At 50.3% G+C, this 15,962-nt stretch overlaps 1 protein-coding gene across 3 annotated transcripts in view; it reads right to left on the bottom strand.

The window, feature by feature from the left end:
• The window catches only part of LOC118007341 (EARP and GARP complex-interacting protein 1), a 123,906-nt gene that overhangs the window by 104,173 nt on the left and 3,771 nt on the right, over positions 1-15,962 (bottom strand). For all 3 annotated transcript variants that reach the window (XM_035000371.1, XM_035000370.1, XM_035000372.1), the window contains one exon: positions 7,854-7,937. In XM_035000371.1, coding sequence (XP_034856262.1) covers positions 7,854-7,937 — 84 coding nt within the window. Of the gene's footprint in view, positions 1-7,853; positions 7,938-15,962 lie in introns of those variants that run through there.

The raw sequence follows: 15,962 nt of genomic DNA on the forward strand, positions 1-15,962 counted from the left end.
CCACCATAGGGCGTCTGGGTGGCTCAGTTGGTTAAGCGACTGCCTTCAGCTCAGGTCATGATCCTGGAGTCCCGGGATCGAGTCCCACATCGGGCTCCCTGCTCAGCAGGGGGTCTGCTTCTCCTTCTGATCCCCTTCCCTCTCGTGCTCTCTGTCTCTCATTCTCTCTCTCTCAAATAAATAAATAAAATCTTAAAAAAAAAAAAATAATAAGATTTAAAAAAAAAAAAAAAAGACATCACCACCATAAACAAAGAGATCAGAGTAACAATGGCTAACACGTAAAATGGGCCAGGCACTATGCTATTTGACATACATTATTTCCATTAATCCTTAAAAGAGACATGTAATCATTAGGCATAATCTACAGGTGGAGCAACCCAGGCTTAGAGAGTTGACGTAGTATGTCTCATGCAGTTAGAAACAGGATTCCAGAGCATGTGCCCTGAACCCCCACACCATCTGGGGCACAAAGAGGCTCCCCGTGCTCCCCTGGGCTTTGCACTGCAGCCTGTGAGCAAAAATCAGCTCCTGACTACAAAGAAGGAGACTGTGTCTCAAACTGTCTGTTCTCAGGGCACCAACAGCTCCCCAGCTTACACGGACGTACAAAGAAATATCCTGTGGAATACATATATGCAGTTACAGGGCAGTTATGAAAACAATTCGAAGAAAACACTACAACTAGTGAGTGCAAAAGATTATAGGGGCACAAAAAAAAAGACCAATTAATGTTGGTTAAGAGGGTCGGGCAGACATGTGGTCGTCTGGGTAGTGCTTAATCGTTACTTTAAATTCTTCATGCCAGGGACAGCTGGGTGGCTCAGTCGGTTAAGCATCTGCCTTCGGCTCAGGTCACGATCCCGGGGTCCTGGGATCGAGCCCCGCGTCGGGCTCCTTGCTCAGCAGGAAGCCTGCTTCTCCCTCTCCCGCTGCCCCTCCCCCCTTGCTTGTGCTCTCTCTCTGACAAATAAATAAAATCTTTTAAAAAAATAAATTCTTCATGCCATATCTGAGTTTTTAAAATATTTTAACAGCTTATAATGAAGATCAAACTCATACATTCTGAATTACCACTATTAAGTATTTTAAAGTTGGACTTACTAGTGTGGGGCTAAGGGCACAGATGAAGATGACTCTATAAAAAGGGGTAAGAGCCACAAAATTCATTAGGAAGCCCGTGAAGATGTTACCACACTCTTACAAATGAAAAAAAAAGAAAAATTAAAAATAGGGATAAAATTGGAAATAAAAAATTAAAAGCTCCCTTCTTAGGGAAAGTTAAGGATCTGGTGGCTTGGCCTTGGGCGCATCTTCCTGCCAGAGGCCCATGAGCCAGCAGACCCCATGCCACACCGCCCACCACAAAAAGTGAATAGGCGCCTCCCGGCAGTTCCTTATGAAGAACACAGCACAGCAGGTGGCTAGACCTGGAGACAGCAAGTCCTCTTGCCGGTCTCACACCTCCAGCGCGCTCTCCTCCTAGCTCAAGTCAATACTGGAAAGCTCGGTTTCAGCTGCAGTCCTTTTTGCTTCAGGGGGACACACAGGATGCACAGTGATCCGAGACTGGGGGACCTGCATCCAATTTGATTCTGCCACTTCCCAGCTGGTTTACCCTGAACCAGTCATTCACTCTTTCCTGGTTCTTCCTTCAGCATAAGTATACTTAGGAAAATGGATTCCTAGGATTTCTTTATTCTACCTGAAACATATCGTGATCCTTCAGCTAAGACTTGAAATGCTAAGTGAAAGTTATTATCAAACATACTATATGTTTCCCACTGCTGATGATGCCCACATGGCTACCATTTACCTGTCTGTATTAATACTCCTTCCTGAAGCAAATAAGCCCCAGTGTATGACCATCCTTTGTCCATGAAGCCAAACTATGCTTGGCAGCCAGAAGAAAGAAAGAAAACAAAAAACACCCGTATTCCACACCCTCTTGGTGCCCAGTGAGGGCCTTTCTTGGCAAAGCAGTGTCTCCGTCCATGTGGGCGGCTGTAACAAACACCACAGATGGGGTGGATTATAGACAAGAGGAATTTAGTTGTCACAGATCTGGGGGCTGGAAGTCCGAGCTCAGGGTGCCACAGCGTGGTCGGGTCTGGTGAGAGCCGTCCTCCTGGATCAGACAACCACCCTCTCCCCATGTCCTCACGTGGCAGAAGGAGTAAGGGCGCTGTGGGTCAATCCCATTCATAACAGCTCCACTGTCATGACCTAAGCACCTTCCAAAGGCCGTACCCCCTCCTACCATCACCGGGGGGGTTAGGTTCCAACCTATGAATCCGGGGGGAAATAAACACTCAGACCTTAACAATGGACAGGATGGAGGTCCTTCAGAGCATCTGCTGCAGGGTTGGGGAAAAAGCTGGAACCAAAACAGGTCACTGGAATACCCCCAGCTGTCTCTTTATCATCACACTTTTAGATGTAAATCCAACAACTAAAAAGATATAAAGTAGAATTCTATGTTTTAAAAAGAAATTCTGAGGTGTAATCAAAACTTGGAAGAGGGGGTGGGGAGGGGAAAGTGGAAGGAGGGGTGAGGGAGGAAAGGGGTTTCAGTTTCAGTTCGGGGGGCGGGGGCTGCTGAGAGTCTCGATGTCTAACAAAGGCCCAGGCGATTCTCAGGGTAGCCAATGACAGAGCTTGCAGGCAGACGGGGCTGATGAACAAAGCTATCCGTTATCAAAATACAAATACAGAAAAATGGAGTTTACAAATTAAAAACAAAAGTTAAAAAGGAAAAGATCGACCAGGGGAAGAAGCCACTGTCTGTCACTCCCTTCAGGGATCTGCCTTTTCAACTGACCGTGCTGGGAGAGGACAAGTCTGCGTCCCCTATCACCCTGGCACTCATCCCCCAGCTACAGAAGAAACAGGAAGTTAGCAATAGGCAAAGGAACTCTTGGGGAAAAGCACGCTGCAGAAGTAAACCCCTTCAACCTGGAATCCCTTGTTTTGAGTCTCTGCCTAAAGTCCCCCACTGGACAGCCAGTGAGCACACAGCCCCCGCGGAAAGAACCCCACCTTCTCCACCTACCCATGAAGGGGAACCCAAAAAGATGGAAGACTCCACACACTCATCCTGCTCCCAACACGGAGCCTTGTGCAAACTAAGGGCAGAAAGTAAAGCAGTTCATCTGACAAAAAAAAAAAAAGGCCCGCAACTGTGACAGCTCTAAAAATTTTCAGAAAATAGCACAGCTGAATTAATTAGACCTGGTTCAGGGACTGGCACTTTCTAGGGAATTAAGGACTGCCCAGGAGCTGATGGCCTGAGGCGAAGCCAGGGGCCATTAACCCTCACCAGCCAGCCAGCCAGCCAGCCAGCCAGCGGGAGGCGTGGGAGCAGGGCCACAAGGCCAGGGCACCCCAGCCTGGGCGGGGTGGCCTGATCTGGGGAGGGCTCCTATCACTAGCACCGTCTGGGTGGGTGTCTGCAGAGAAGCGTGCAGGATGCCTTTAGGACACGGACCCCAACCACCTTGTGCTACAGGTGGAAGCGGCGGGGGTGGGGGGGTGTGAGGAGAGCAGCTGTGTTTCTGCCCTAAATTTTATGGCATCAAGGATGTAGCTGTCTGGGAACCTTTCCTGAATGTCCAGTATGTGACGGCTGCCTGGGTGCTGTGCTTCCAGACCCCGGTGCCACCTGCTGTCTCCTTCCTTTCAGAGCTTTCTTGTCCCACCGCTGGGAAAGGCTGCAGCCATGGCTGAATCAAAGGGTGGGGGATGGGTCTGCTAGCCTCATGGTTCCACGCCTGGTTCCCCAGATCGAGCACAGCTCGATCACCTGTGAAAAACCTCATACCTGCTTAGGACCAACCCCCTACCTGCTTAGAAATGGGATCAACAACACCTGTCCACTGAGGTCGCAGGTGTGGGAATCGCCCCCACCCGGCCCTGAGCGGAACCCCGCTTCCCCATCCTGCAGGTGTGTGCCTCTCTGACCTGCAGTCAACGGGCAGGGGCGCAGGACCCACCTTCCTGGCCTGTCCCGGCACCTGGCTGTGCCCGCGGGAAGCGCGCACCCGAGTGGATGCTGCGGGCATGGCTACCAACACCCTACACAGACCTACTGCTCAATGTGGAGGCACAGAGCCGGGAATCCCCATCCTCACAGCCGCTCAAAGACCCCTGGAGCGCAGGTCCCCCTCACGGTCAGCAAACAAGCAGAGAGGGGCTGCAGGATTCGGGTGTGTGGGGGCCAGTTTTCACCACTTACAAACGCACTCCATAACCGTGTTCTAATGAGAACATCGGCGGGCGGGACGCCTGGCTGGCTCAGTCAGATGAGCCTCCGACTCTTGGCTCGGGCTCAGGTCACGATCTGAGGGCCGTGGGATCAAGTCCCCGATGGGCTCTGTATTCAGCGGGGAGTCTGCTGGAGATTCTCTCTCTCCCTCTGCCCCTCCCTCCCGATGCGGGCTCTCTCTCTCTCAAATAAATAAATCTTTAAAATTAATAATAACAACATCGGTGGGAAACAGAGGAACAACCGTACTGCTTCTGGAGGGCAGTGGGCATGGCGAATGCTGGGGGCGCCCTCTGGGGGCATCCTCTGGGCGCCGCCTGGCTGGCCGCAAGCCCCTGCACACACACATCCTGCGTGGAAGAGAACGTGCTGCGTGGGAGGGGAGCCAGGCCCACCACACAGGAGAGAAACACACATCGCACAGCAGAGGCACGTGCATGGGACATGTGAGCTCGGCAGGTGTGAGGGGAACACGCGGGGTGGGTGTGCAGGGGCGCGAGCTCAGGCTCGGGCCCTCCCTCTCACTGCCTCTCAGAACCGTGACTGCCCGCGGCCCGCGTCTGCCCCACCACCTCGCTGAGCATGCAGCTCGGGGCACAAACCACTCACACACAACATCCGCGTTTGTTGGACGAGTGCACGCGTGCACGCACTCCCGACGACGTCACACGCTTTCCCAGAAACAGGGACTCTTTGATACCTATCATGTGGAGTCACCCACGAGAGGCCGCTGCAGGCGAGGCGTGGAACCAGGAGGCTAGCAGACTCACCGCCCACCCTTTGATTCGGCCATGGCTGCAGCCTTCCCCAGCGGTGGGACAAGAAAGCTCTGAAAGGAAGGGGACAGCAGGTGGCACCGGCGTCTGGAAGCACAGCACCCAAGCAGCCGTCACATACTGGACATTCAGGAAAGGTTCCCAGACAGCTACATCCTTGATGCCATAAAATTTAAGTTAAATATTTACCTTGTCCGTGCCCTACTGGAAAGTTGGGTTCTAAGACTGACTCTTAATGACAAAAGTTATTCATTTCACTAGGTCCAAGGACGGATGGCTGTATTCTGGAAACAGGACTGTCTGTGTCATGAAACTACATTGATGCAACAGGACATACAGAGCTGTAATCGGCAACGCGCTGCGGGATGCTGACCTCACAACCCGGGGAGTCCTAACTCCCTGCACGGTGCTCCCCACAGAGCCTGCAGAGACCTTGCTCCAACAGGATTTAAAGAGGATTAAAGCACGTCAGGTCATCTGGGGCTGCTCCTCTCTTGGGGCCACAACTAAGTCTGACTTGTGGATGCCCTCGTTGCTTCGTCTGGCCTTTAATTCACTGAGCATCCCTCATGACATCATAGTAATTTCTTCCCTAATCTCAGAGTTAAAAAGTGATACCTCCACCAAAACGTTCCATGGGACAGCCTCAGGACTGAGCGGAATTGACAAGCAGGCGGGTGAGGTGAGGCGCTTCGACACCGGCAGACAGGGCCCCGCGGGCTCCCCAACACCTGCCGTGTGATGGCTTCCGGGGTCGGCGGTCGGCCCCACACGGGAGCCACGAGTCCGCCTTCAGACTCCCCGCCCCCTCCAGCGCCGCTCCCGCAGGGCCGGGCCTGCACCACAGCATCTGCGCGCGGGCGCCCCCCCCAACCCGCAGCCCCGAGGCACCCCGTCGGGCGCCCCCCTGACCCACACAGCAGCCCCCACAGAGCACAAGCTCCTCTTCCCCCCAAGATGCGCACTGGAAGCCATTTAATAAATCCTCCTTACCTGACATTCTTCCAGAAGGAAAATGACACACACGTTCAGAAAAGTGAAAATTAGGAAAACAATCTACCTCACAAATGCTCACATCACCCAAAGGTAACTGTGGCTCAAATTCTGAGGCCTTGTGGCCTGTTTCTGCCTAGTCTTTGCCGCACCTTAAGACTCAAGTCTGTACTTTATCCTCTGCCGTCCTAATCGAGGCATAACTGACGTAATATTGTATCAGCTACACGTGTACATCCAATGACTCAACGTCTGTAGCTATTGAAAAATTATCTGCTTTTTTAACACTACTGGGATCACACAATGTATACAATTTTAACATTTCACAGAATCATCTAATGATTCTTAAATTATGACACTGATAAGTTTGTAACTTAACGAGCAGTCAGTAACAAGCACTCCACCATGAGGAACCAGGTTCAACCGGGTCCAATCATGAATCTGCCACCATAGACGGCAGCTCCATCCAACCTGATACCGGCAGGTGATTGCTGCTAACTGTTTCACAATTATTCGTGCCATTAGAACACTATTCCTTGTATAGAAAGGTCTTCCTAGGGGCACCTGGGTGGCTCAGTCGTTAAAGCGTCTGCCTTCGGCTCAGGTCATGATCCCGGGGTCCTGGGATCGAGTCCCGCATCGGGCTCCCTGCTCGGCGGGAAGCCTGCTTCTCCCTCTCCTACTCCGCCTGCTTGTGTTCCCTCTCTCACTGTATCTCTCTCTGTCAAATAAATAAATAAAATCTTAAAAATATCTTTAAAAAAAAAAAAAAAAGAAAGAAAGGTCTTCCTAGGGGCGCCTGGGCGGCTCAGTCAGTTGGGCGTCTGCCTTCGGCTCAGGTCATGATCCCGGGGTCCTGGGATCAAGCCCTGCATCGGGCTCCCTGCTCAGCGGGAATTTACTTATTTATAAATAAATAAAATCGTTTAATAAATAAATAAATAAATAAATAAATAAATAAAATAAAGGTTTTCCTATGTTTTGGGTATAGGAAGTAAAGGTTACATAATATAAACATTTATCTATAAAGCTCTACACATAAACTGTCAATCTAAAGTCTCTCCTAACAGGAGAGGGGCAATGTCGCTACTCCACACCCAGCAGCACACTCTTCCACAGCTGTCTTAAAGCCACTCCCCCGTGGGACAGTGGTAACTGGGCAGAGGCCCTGCTCCAGGGCACGTGGCCATTTGCACATTTCCCCCAGGATCCAAGACAGTTCACATCCTCACAACATCCTCAGCACCCATGGGGTACAGAGAGCAGATGGCTTGATCGCTGTCTTGGCGATGAGGACCATGAAGTCCAGTAAGGTTAATCCATTCGGTCAAGGTCATACGTTTGTGTCCAGCCACGAACTGAGCGCTGGTCTGTGAGTAGCCAACACTCTCTCTACAAGAGTGGCCAGAACAGCCCCTCCCGGAGTGCGTGGCAGTGAAAGCCTGGAGCTCGATGGGATTATGGCCTCATCCAGGCTCGGCTGGAAAGAATGCTGTGAGCACTTACAGTGGTCATCCACCACCCCGAGCAGAAACAGTGGTGCCGACCACGTCCCCTGGATAGCTTATCAATCACTTACACAGCAAACCCTACGTAACCCCACAGACTAACACTATGACAGTGATGCTACACAGAGTAAGTTTAAATTATTGAATTCAATTATTACATACAGTTGGATATTTAAATCCCAGTGAAAGTTTTATTTTGTTTGTGTGGCATTAATTTTCTCAAATGTTGTTTGAAAAATCAAGAGCAAAATGGTTATAAAACTAAGAATAGGCTTAGTAATTAACATATATACATTTGTCAAAAATAGTTACCTGATTATCATATTTAAGAGACTGCGTCCCAACCAAAAACCGAATGGCATCTGTTTCTGCAGTCTGAGGTGTTAGAGCACGGGCCTGCAGGAGGGAAGGAAAATGCACACACATTTAAGATGTTAGATGTAACAGAGACGATAAGGCAGTTACCTCCTCTACTGCTGCGGGAGTATCAATTAGTACAAAGTGCCCACTAGGCAACTTAGAAATGTGTATGCAAAGCCTCCATCTTTTGTATACTTTGTGACACCACAATTCCATTCAAATGCGTATATGGGCACGAAAAATAAGCAATAAAGATGTAAATGGTATTTTTAATAAAACCATAATTTTCAACAGAAATAGACTGGTGGAACAAATCATCTTTCAACAGTACAGCAGAAAATGGTTCCCAGCAATGGCAGAGCAGGTGGTTTAAACCAAGTCTCTGGCAGAGGACAACTGCAGAAACTAAACAAAATACTCTGAATTTGTTTCAAGGCCTCCTTTAAGGAGCTACCACAGCGACGAAGGAATGCCAAGATCTTGGAAAGGGAGGGAAGCTTAGAGAGGCAAGCCTGACCTCTGGCCCCCTTTCGGCTGGAGGCATCTGTCAGTCTGGAAAGTGTGGCTAGCAGCTGACACTGAGGAATGCTTCTGACAGGCTCATGGACTGAGGGTACAAACATGGAGTGCAGGGCCCACCACGGAGAAGGGGCCAGCAAAGCACTAACACTCAGGGTTGGGATCCCATAGGGCACAGGCCAGGAGTGAAGGTGAACTAGAAGGTCAACCTGCACAGACTAACGCTCCAGGTCACCTTAGTCCATGACTGGATTTTAAGTGAACTAAGCAGGATGATGCTCCTGGGCTGGCCAGCCACCTGCCAGAAGTAACAGTAAATCCTCTGGAGGAAGACAGACTTCCAAAGTTTCTACAGTTTTTCTCACAATGTCAAACACTCAATCAAAAATAACTAGTCATACAAAAAGTCAAAATCATATGATCAAAAGCCAAACAATAAACAACAGAAAGGGACCTGCTGAGCATTCAGATGATCAGGTTCTCTGGGAAGCAAGCTGTAAATCATCAAGCTTTGTGCACAGACTTGCTGGAAACACTCTTGGGAATGACATCATGGAGGAAGCAGCAGTGAAGGCATCAAGGAAGCAGGAATGTGCAGAGGACACAGAGGAACTGCAGTGCCCACAGGGAGGCCAGAGCTGGGATGATCCCTCAGAGTGGAGCCATCATGGCCAGGCTCATCTATTGCCCAGCCCCCAACCCCATTGATCAGGCATTGGAAGCAGGCTGTCCCTGGAGAGGGGTGTGACTTAGGGCAACATGGCTCCATTCAGCTGAGGGCACGTTCCGGGATTATGGGTGACTGATAGCTCTCAGTGGGTCCTGCTTTAGAGTTTGCCCTCTCCCTCTGCCCCTTTCCCTACTCGTGTGTGCTCTCTCTCTCTTTCTCTTGCAAATAAATAATCTAAAAAAAATAAATAAAACGGGGTTAGAGAAACAGTAGAGCAGTCGTCCTAACCATTCAGTCTGCCTGGTTTTGATTTGGTTTCCACGACTGGGGTGAACAACAAGACCTTTTCAGTGTCCACTGCCAAAAGGTTTGGAGACAACGATTTCATGTCATGCTCTCAGAAAACACAACCATAGCCCCTATATCCCAACCCCTCCTCACAAAGGGTTGCTGGCACAAAAACATCAACTACCAGAATACATTTCGGTGACAGCAAGAAAATACATGTCCAGAACAGTATTCACATTATTAGGCATCTGGAGGAAAAAATCCATTCTAGCCAATATGCCTACAACCTGTTCAACAAAACTAGACTGGAGTCAGACCTCTTCACAAAACTGATGAATTCTTTTGAGTCTATACACCTTCTGCCAAAAATGCACATACATACACATAGAATTTTGCACATAATACCACAAATTCACAGACCCCCTGAATCCTATTTAATTAGAACACCACTTGGTTAGAGAAAAATGGTGAGGAAGCATCCACCCCATTGCAGAGATAAACCCCCAGCTGCTCAGAAGGCAGAACCCAGGTCAACAGAGGGGATGCGGGATGGGCTCCACCTTCAAACAAGAACACTAAGACTTAAATGGAGGTACATGTCATCATCCCAGACAGAAAAAGCCTGAAAGTCCCCAAAAACAGGGCCCAGAAGAGGACTCATCTGAGAGGAAATGATTATTTTCCATGAAAAGACTTGTCTGTGCTTGGAGTCAGCAATCGTGAGCTGACTACACAACGCCTGCACGGTGGCCACGCATGGAAGGTACCACAGAGGGTAAGACAGTAGCCCTGCCCTCAGGAAACAGACCTGCAGGAGACATCAGACAAGACCCAAACAGAGCAGGTGGGAAATGACTACGTATCGGCCCCTGGCCCAGACCACAGCAGCAAATTAACATTTATCAAAACGCATCCACGAGCTCAACTTCAGGCAGAAGACAGGATTAAATGCCATTACTGGAAAACAGAAGAACACCAGAAAGAAGTATGTTGTGTTAGTGGCCATGAGACTGGACAAAAGGGCAGCTCAGCGCTACAGAGGCTGCTGAGTGCCATCACGAACCAGCATTCAACCTGCTTCATCCTGAAGCAATTTACAGAGCCCAGAACTGCACCCCTGGGCAGGACTATCGGTAAGCATGCAAGGAAATAAAGTCGAAGAGATCATGTGTTTCAGAGACAAAAACTACCACAGTTTTAGAGAAGTACTACAAGTCTGACACTACGCATTCTGTCACACACAGTAAGCCACTTCTTTTTTAAAACACTGAATAGGAGGGGCACCTGGGTGGCGCAGTCAGTTAAGTGTCCAACTCTTTGTTTCAGCTCAGGTCAAGATCTCAGGGTCATAACATCGAGCCTCATGTCAGGCTCTGCGCTCAGCTCAGAGTCTGCTCAAGATTCTCTCTCCTTCTCCCTCTATCCCTTTCCCTGCTTGCACACTCATGCACTCTCTCTAAGATAAGTAAATAAAAATAAAAAACTGAAGAGAATTATTCTTACAAAAGAATCTAAACTGAATCTTTAAAAATTACAGTGAAATCTCAAAAACATTGAATCTAAGATCTTTTTAGTACTTTATTGGGTAAAATTATTATAATAACTTAACTCCGGCCATTTGGGTGATGGATGTGTATCCATAATTCTGGTTCTGTGATGAAGTGAATGATCAAATGACCTTCCTACGTCTAGTCATAATGATGATTTTGCGGTGTTCCAATGACCTCATTGTTACAAGATCAAATTGTAGGGTATAATAGGTCATAAAACATCTCCGTGTATTTTACCGTGGTTCATCTTCATAATACAATGAAGGAGACCCAAAGTCAAGATGGATAATATTATCTCTACTTAGAAGATAAAGATGCTGAGGACCAGAGAGGTTAAGTGACTCAGTCATGGTCACAAAGCTCCTAGAGGAAGAACCACCCAGACTCCCAGCCTTGAGTCTGGTTCTCTTTCTGTTATGGTGATGCAGGGACCCAGGAACACAGGTAAGATATTTACACACGGGACTGAAGGCAGAGCACAGGCCACTTTTTTATCATTCCATGCCCTGTTCTCAAAAGAAGGGCCATGGCACTTTCCTGACACAGCTGTCTTTCCACCCACCTCACCGTTTAGTGAGCCAACCCAGGACAAGGCAACTGGAGATGCTGAGAAGCCTGGCTCTCACCAGAAGCACTCTGAAAGTTCCACTCCGTGACAAGAGGCACAAATCCCAGACCTCCCAGTACTCGCCGAATACTAAGCATTCCCTTGGGAAATTCAAAACTGTCTTCATGTGCTTATTAGTCTGAGCAAGTAAACACTCCCTCTGGTGAACGTCCAGCCTGGTTCCTCATCAGAACTTCCCCCACCAGGCGCCGCGCCCCAGGCAAGTTTAAGGTGATGCCGGAAGGCGAGGAGGTGGAACAGGACTTGTGTTTAAGCAGCAGAGACAAGGGTGGGTTGAACCTTCTACAGTGGGCGGTCTCCCCCCAGAAACAGCCTCTTTACTGAGAGCTGCCCCAGATCGCTAGGATGACAAACCAGGAAGCTAGTGACCACCCAATGCCCTTCCTCACACAGCAGATCGCCTCCTCAGCGATCTGGCAGATCACTTTACAAACACAGAAGAAAGAGCAAAAAGAAGGTAAAGCCCCAACTTCTTCACTCTATGCTAACTGAGTACCTACTTCTCTCCGTCTCCCACACCCAAAATCACAGAGGTCCAGAGTGCATAAGAGGAACACTAAACCTCTTGAGCTACTCATGGATAATTATGGCAACAACACTGCTCCTGGGGACACGGACACGCTCACTGGCGCGTTCACTCACACACTCACTCCTGTAAGTGCAAAGGCTGACCATTCAGCTCCACCAAGGGGCTGCCGCCTGCCCCTCATCCACTCTGCTCTGCACTGCCAGATCCTCTGGAGGCCCCAGTGCAACCCAGCCCGACCTTACAGCGAAGAACTCGCCTCACACTTGAGCAGCAACACAGAAGCCATCGGCTGGCCTCCTGGAGACGTCGCCACCTGCCCTCCTACCCAGAGATGGGTGCTCCTGCCCTCCTGCCCAGAGAAGGGGGCGCCCCTGCCCTCCCACCCAGAGATGGGGTGCCCCTGCCCTCCTGCCCAGAGAAGGGGGCGTCCCTGTCCTCCCGCCCAGAGACGGGGAGCCCCTGCCCTCCTGCCCAGAGAAGGGGGCATCCCTAACCTCCTGCCCAGAGAAGGGGCGCCCCTGCCCTCCTGCCCAGAGATGGGGCATCCTTGCCCTTCTGCCTAAAGATGGGGAGCCCTTGCCCTCCTGCCCAGAGATGGGGTGCCCCTGCCCTCCTGCCCAGAGAAGGGGGCATCCCTGCCCTCCTGCCCAGAGATGAGGAGCCCCTGCCCTCCTGCCCAGAGATGGGGCAGCCTCTGGTGCCCGCCTGCAGCACACAACATTGGGCAGCCCTCTCTCTTCTCTGTCCATCTCCTCTTCTCTGGCTTCTTCTCCTTAACTAGGAAAATCAAGTCCCATGTCCCCTTGTCCTTTGAAAATATCTCACCTTCACTCATTTGCTTCTCAAGCTGCTGCCAGACCTCCATTCTCCCATTCGCTGCCAAGCTTAATGGTGGCGTAGACAGGAGGAGACTTCCTCACCCTGACCGGTTCCTCCCCGTCTGCTGACCTGGCCTCACTGCAGCCAGCCCGCGGCACCACCCTCCCTGTGGCCTCCAGCGTCACAGCCATCAGATGCCCTTGACATGAGAGCCGTCTGTCCCTTGGCCCCCGAGGACCCAGTCCGTCACCACCCAGCCCCCTGCTCACGCTGTGGCTCTGCGCCCACGGTTCCATCCCGACTCTCCCAGGCCACACTGCCCTCCTAGCAAGCCCCCTTCCCACAAGCGTCATCACTGTAACCAGGCTGGTGACTGCGCACCCACTAACCAGGTCCGCAGCTAACAGCCCCTGATCCCACCTCTTGCCTACCAGGCCAACCACACGGGAACCCCTAAGCCCGCATCCCGCCCTCCCTAGCTCCTCTCCAGCCACACCGCCACCCCTCCCCACTCCTTGCTTGAACAGCATTTCCACAACCTATTACCCAACCTTCCTGACATGAGTCTTTATTCCAGGTCACCCTCCACTTCCCACCTCATCAAGTCAAATCAGGCCCTCAGGTTTTCGAGCAGTAGGCTAAAGTCTTCATTTCGCTCTTCCAAACCCTAGGGAATTACACAAAAGCAAGAACGAGAATAAAAAGCAGAAACAGAGACCGTCTTCAATGAAACTCGGAAACATCTATAATCCAAACACATGCCATAAGAAGAAAGACTTGAAGGTAGAGGTCAGAGCCAAGAGGGGTGTTGAAGAGGGCGGGCGCTGGCGACCCCCCACCCCCACCCCACGAAGACACGGCAGGCACCGCGGGGATGGGACGGCATGACAGGCGCATGGCTGGTGGCAAGAGTCAGAGCAGGCCGAGCAGGCTGGGCATCCCGTCTGGAAGCACTCTGGCCCCACAGAGTGGAGGGGTGCCGCACTGTGGGCAGCCAGCCTGGGCCATTGTCTTTGCCCGGGGATGAGTGAGGGCTGCAGATTCGCTCACAAACCAAAGCCTGGGCTGCAGGAATTCCCACCGGTCTGGAGCCTGGGCCAGGCCCAACTCCGCGTACAGAGCTGGACTGGAAGGCTCGTCCGCGAGACACCAGGATCAGAGGAGCTCAGGAGCCCTGCAAGGGCACCATCAGGAGGGACAGCGAGGCGGAACAGCGGGAAGAGCTCGGAAAACACACACGCACTGACCACATGCTGCCACGGAAGAGCCAGAGCTCATACTATACAACCAGGATATGTCTATAAAACCTAGCAGAGCAGTCACCTCTTCAAAAATGAGAGAAAAAAAGAACAGGAAAGTAAAAGGGGACAAAAATCAAGACACAGCTTGGAGAAGATAAGGCACGGCAACTGCAGGCGGAGCCTGGGCTCAAAGAGCTCACCGAGGGAAACGCAGGGCCGCTGCAGGAAGGACACAAGGCCAGACCCCCACTCACAGCAGGGGATGTGGGCAGGGCTAAGAAAGACCCCAAAAGTTTCAGGTAATAAAAGACATCGAGTTCAAAACCGTAAGATACCCAGAAAACAGTAAAATCAAGAAGTCAGTGTTCAGAAGAAAATTCATGGCCTAAATGCTTACATTAAGAAAAAAGAATGACACGGCGCCTGGGTGGCTCAGTCGTTAAGCGTCTGCCTTCGGCTCAGGTCATGATCCCAGGGTCCCGGGATCGAGTCCCACATCAGGCTTCCTGCTCGGCAGGAAGCCTGCTTCTCCCTCTCCCCCTCCCGCTGCTTGTGTTCCTGCTCTCGCTATCTCTGTCTCTGTCAAATGAATAAATAAAATCTTTAAAAAAAAAAAAAAGAAAAAAGAATGACAACAAACAAATCAGGCATGCAACTGAGGAGTCTTGGAAGAACACCTAGGCTGTTCTGGATTCTGCTCTCCACACGGGCCTCCAGGAGGGAGGGTTGCTGGGTTGGTGTTTGATTCCTTCTCTGCCCTGTTCTAGGGCAGAGAGTAATGCCTGGCACACTGTAGACCAGAAGTACTTGTCGACCGAATAAATGAATGAATTTCCTAGGAAAATCCAAATGACCAAACCTAACCTCAAAAGAAAGGAAGAAATCAGAACAGCCAGTGACACACATCCAGAAGCCAGTGCTGGGAGAGAGCCCGAGGCTCAGGAACGGGCAAGGTGGACACACTCAAGCCACTTCAGTGGGGCACAGTGGTCCCTCGGCGTGTCTGCCGAAGGACCAGTGGCCCTCGCAACCAGAGGAGGTCTTCTTTTCTTTTTTTTTTTTAAGATTTATTTATTTATTTGAGACAGAGAAAGGGGCAGAGAGAGAGAGAATCTCAAGCAGACTCCTGCTTAGCGCGAAGTCCGACGCGGGGCCCTATCCCACGGCCCCAAGATCGTGACCTAAACCGAAACCAAGAGTCAGATACGCAACCAGCTGAGCCACCCAGGTGCCCTGAGAGGGTCTTCTTAATGCCAAAAGTTTCAAAGAAATAAGCGTGCAGGAGAGAAATAATCTTATTTGTAGAGACTTTTGAAATAGTCATAAAGAACGACAGTTCTGTTAACTGAGAACTGCAGATTAAACTCAAACTGGGAAGGCTGATTTCTCCTGCCCGGTACAGTGAGAGTGTGTGTGAAGGCATCTGAAGTCTCATTTACACTATTTCAAATTCAAACAATGCTGGAGAAACATCCATAACAAAAATTACAATCATAATTAGAATAATGTATACAATATTCAAATATGCAACAAATCTATAAAATGTAACTATAAGATGGCTTTGTGCTAAAATGTGTCACTGTTAAAATGCGGTGTCTCTGTGCCTAATTTGGGACCAGTCAATCCAATTACCACCTGACCATGGTTACTGGACGTCCTGTAAAACAACTCTCCCCCCTTTCAGAAAAGAGCCCTAAAATCCAGCCCAGAAGTGGTAGTATATTCCTTGTATTATTAATGTAAATAGACTCCAGTAATCATCTTGCAAAGCAAGTATGATAGGAACAGCACACCAAGCTGGGATCGTCTAGACCAGT

This window comes from Mirounga leonina, unplaced genomic scaffold (assembly GCF_011800145.1).
Source record: "Mirounga leonina isolate KUSES-001 unplaced genomic scaffold, KU_Mleo_1.0 Mir_118, whole genome shotgun sequence".
Lineage (NCBI taxonomy): Eukaryota > Metazoa > Chordata > Mammalia > Carnivora > Phocidae > Mirounga > Mirounga leonina.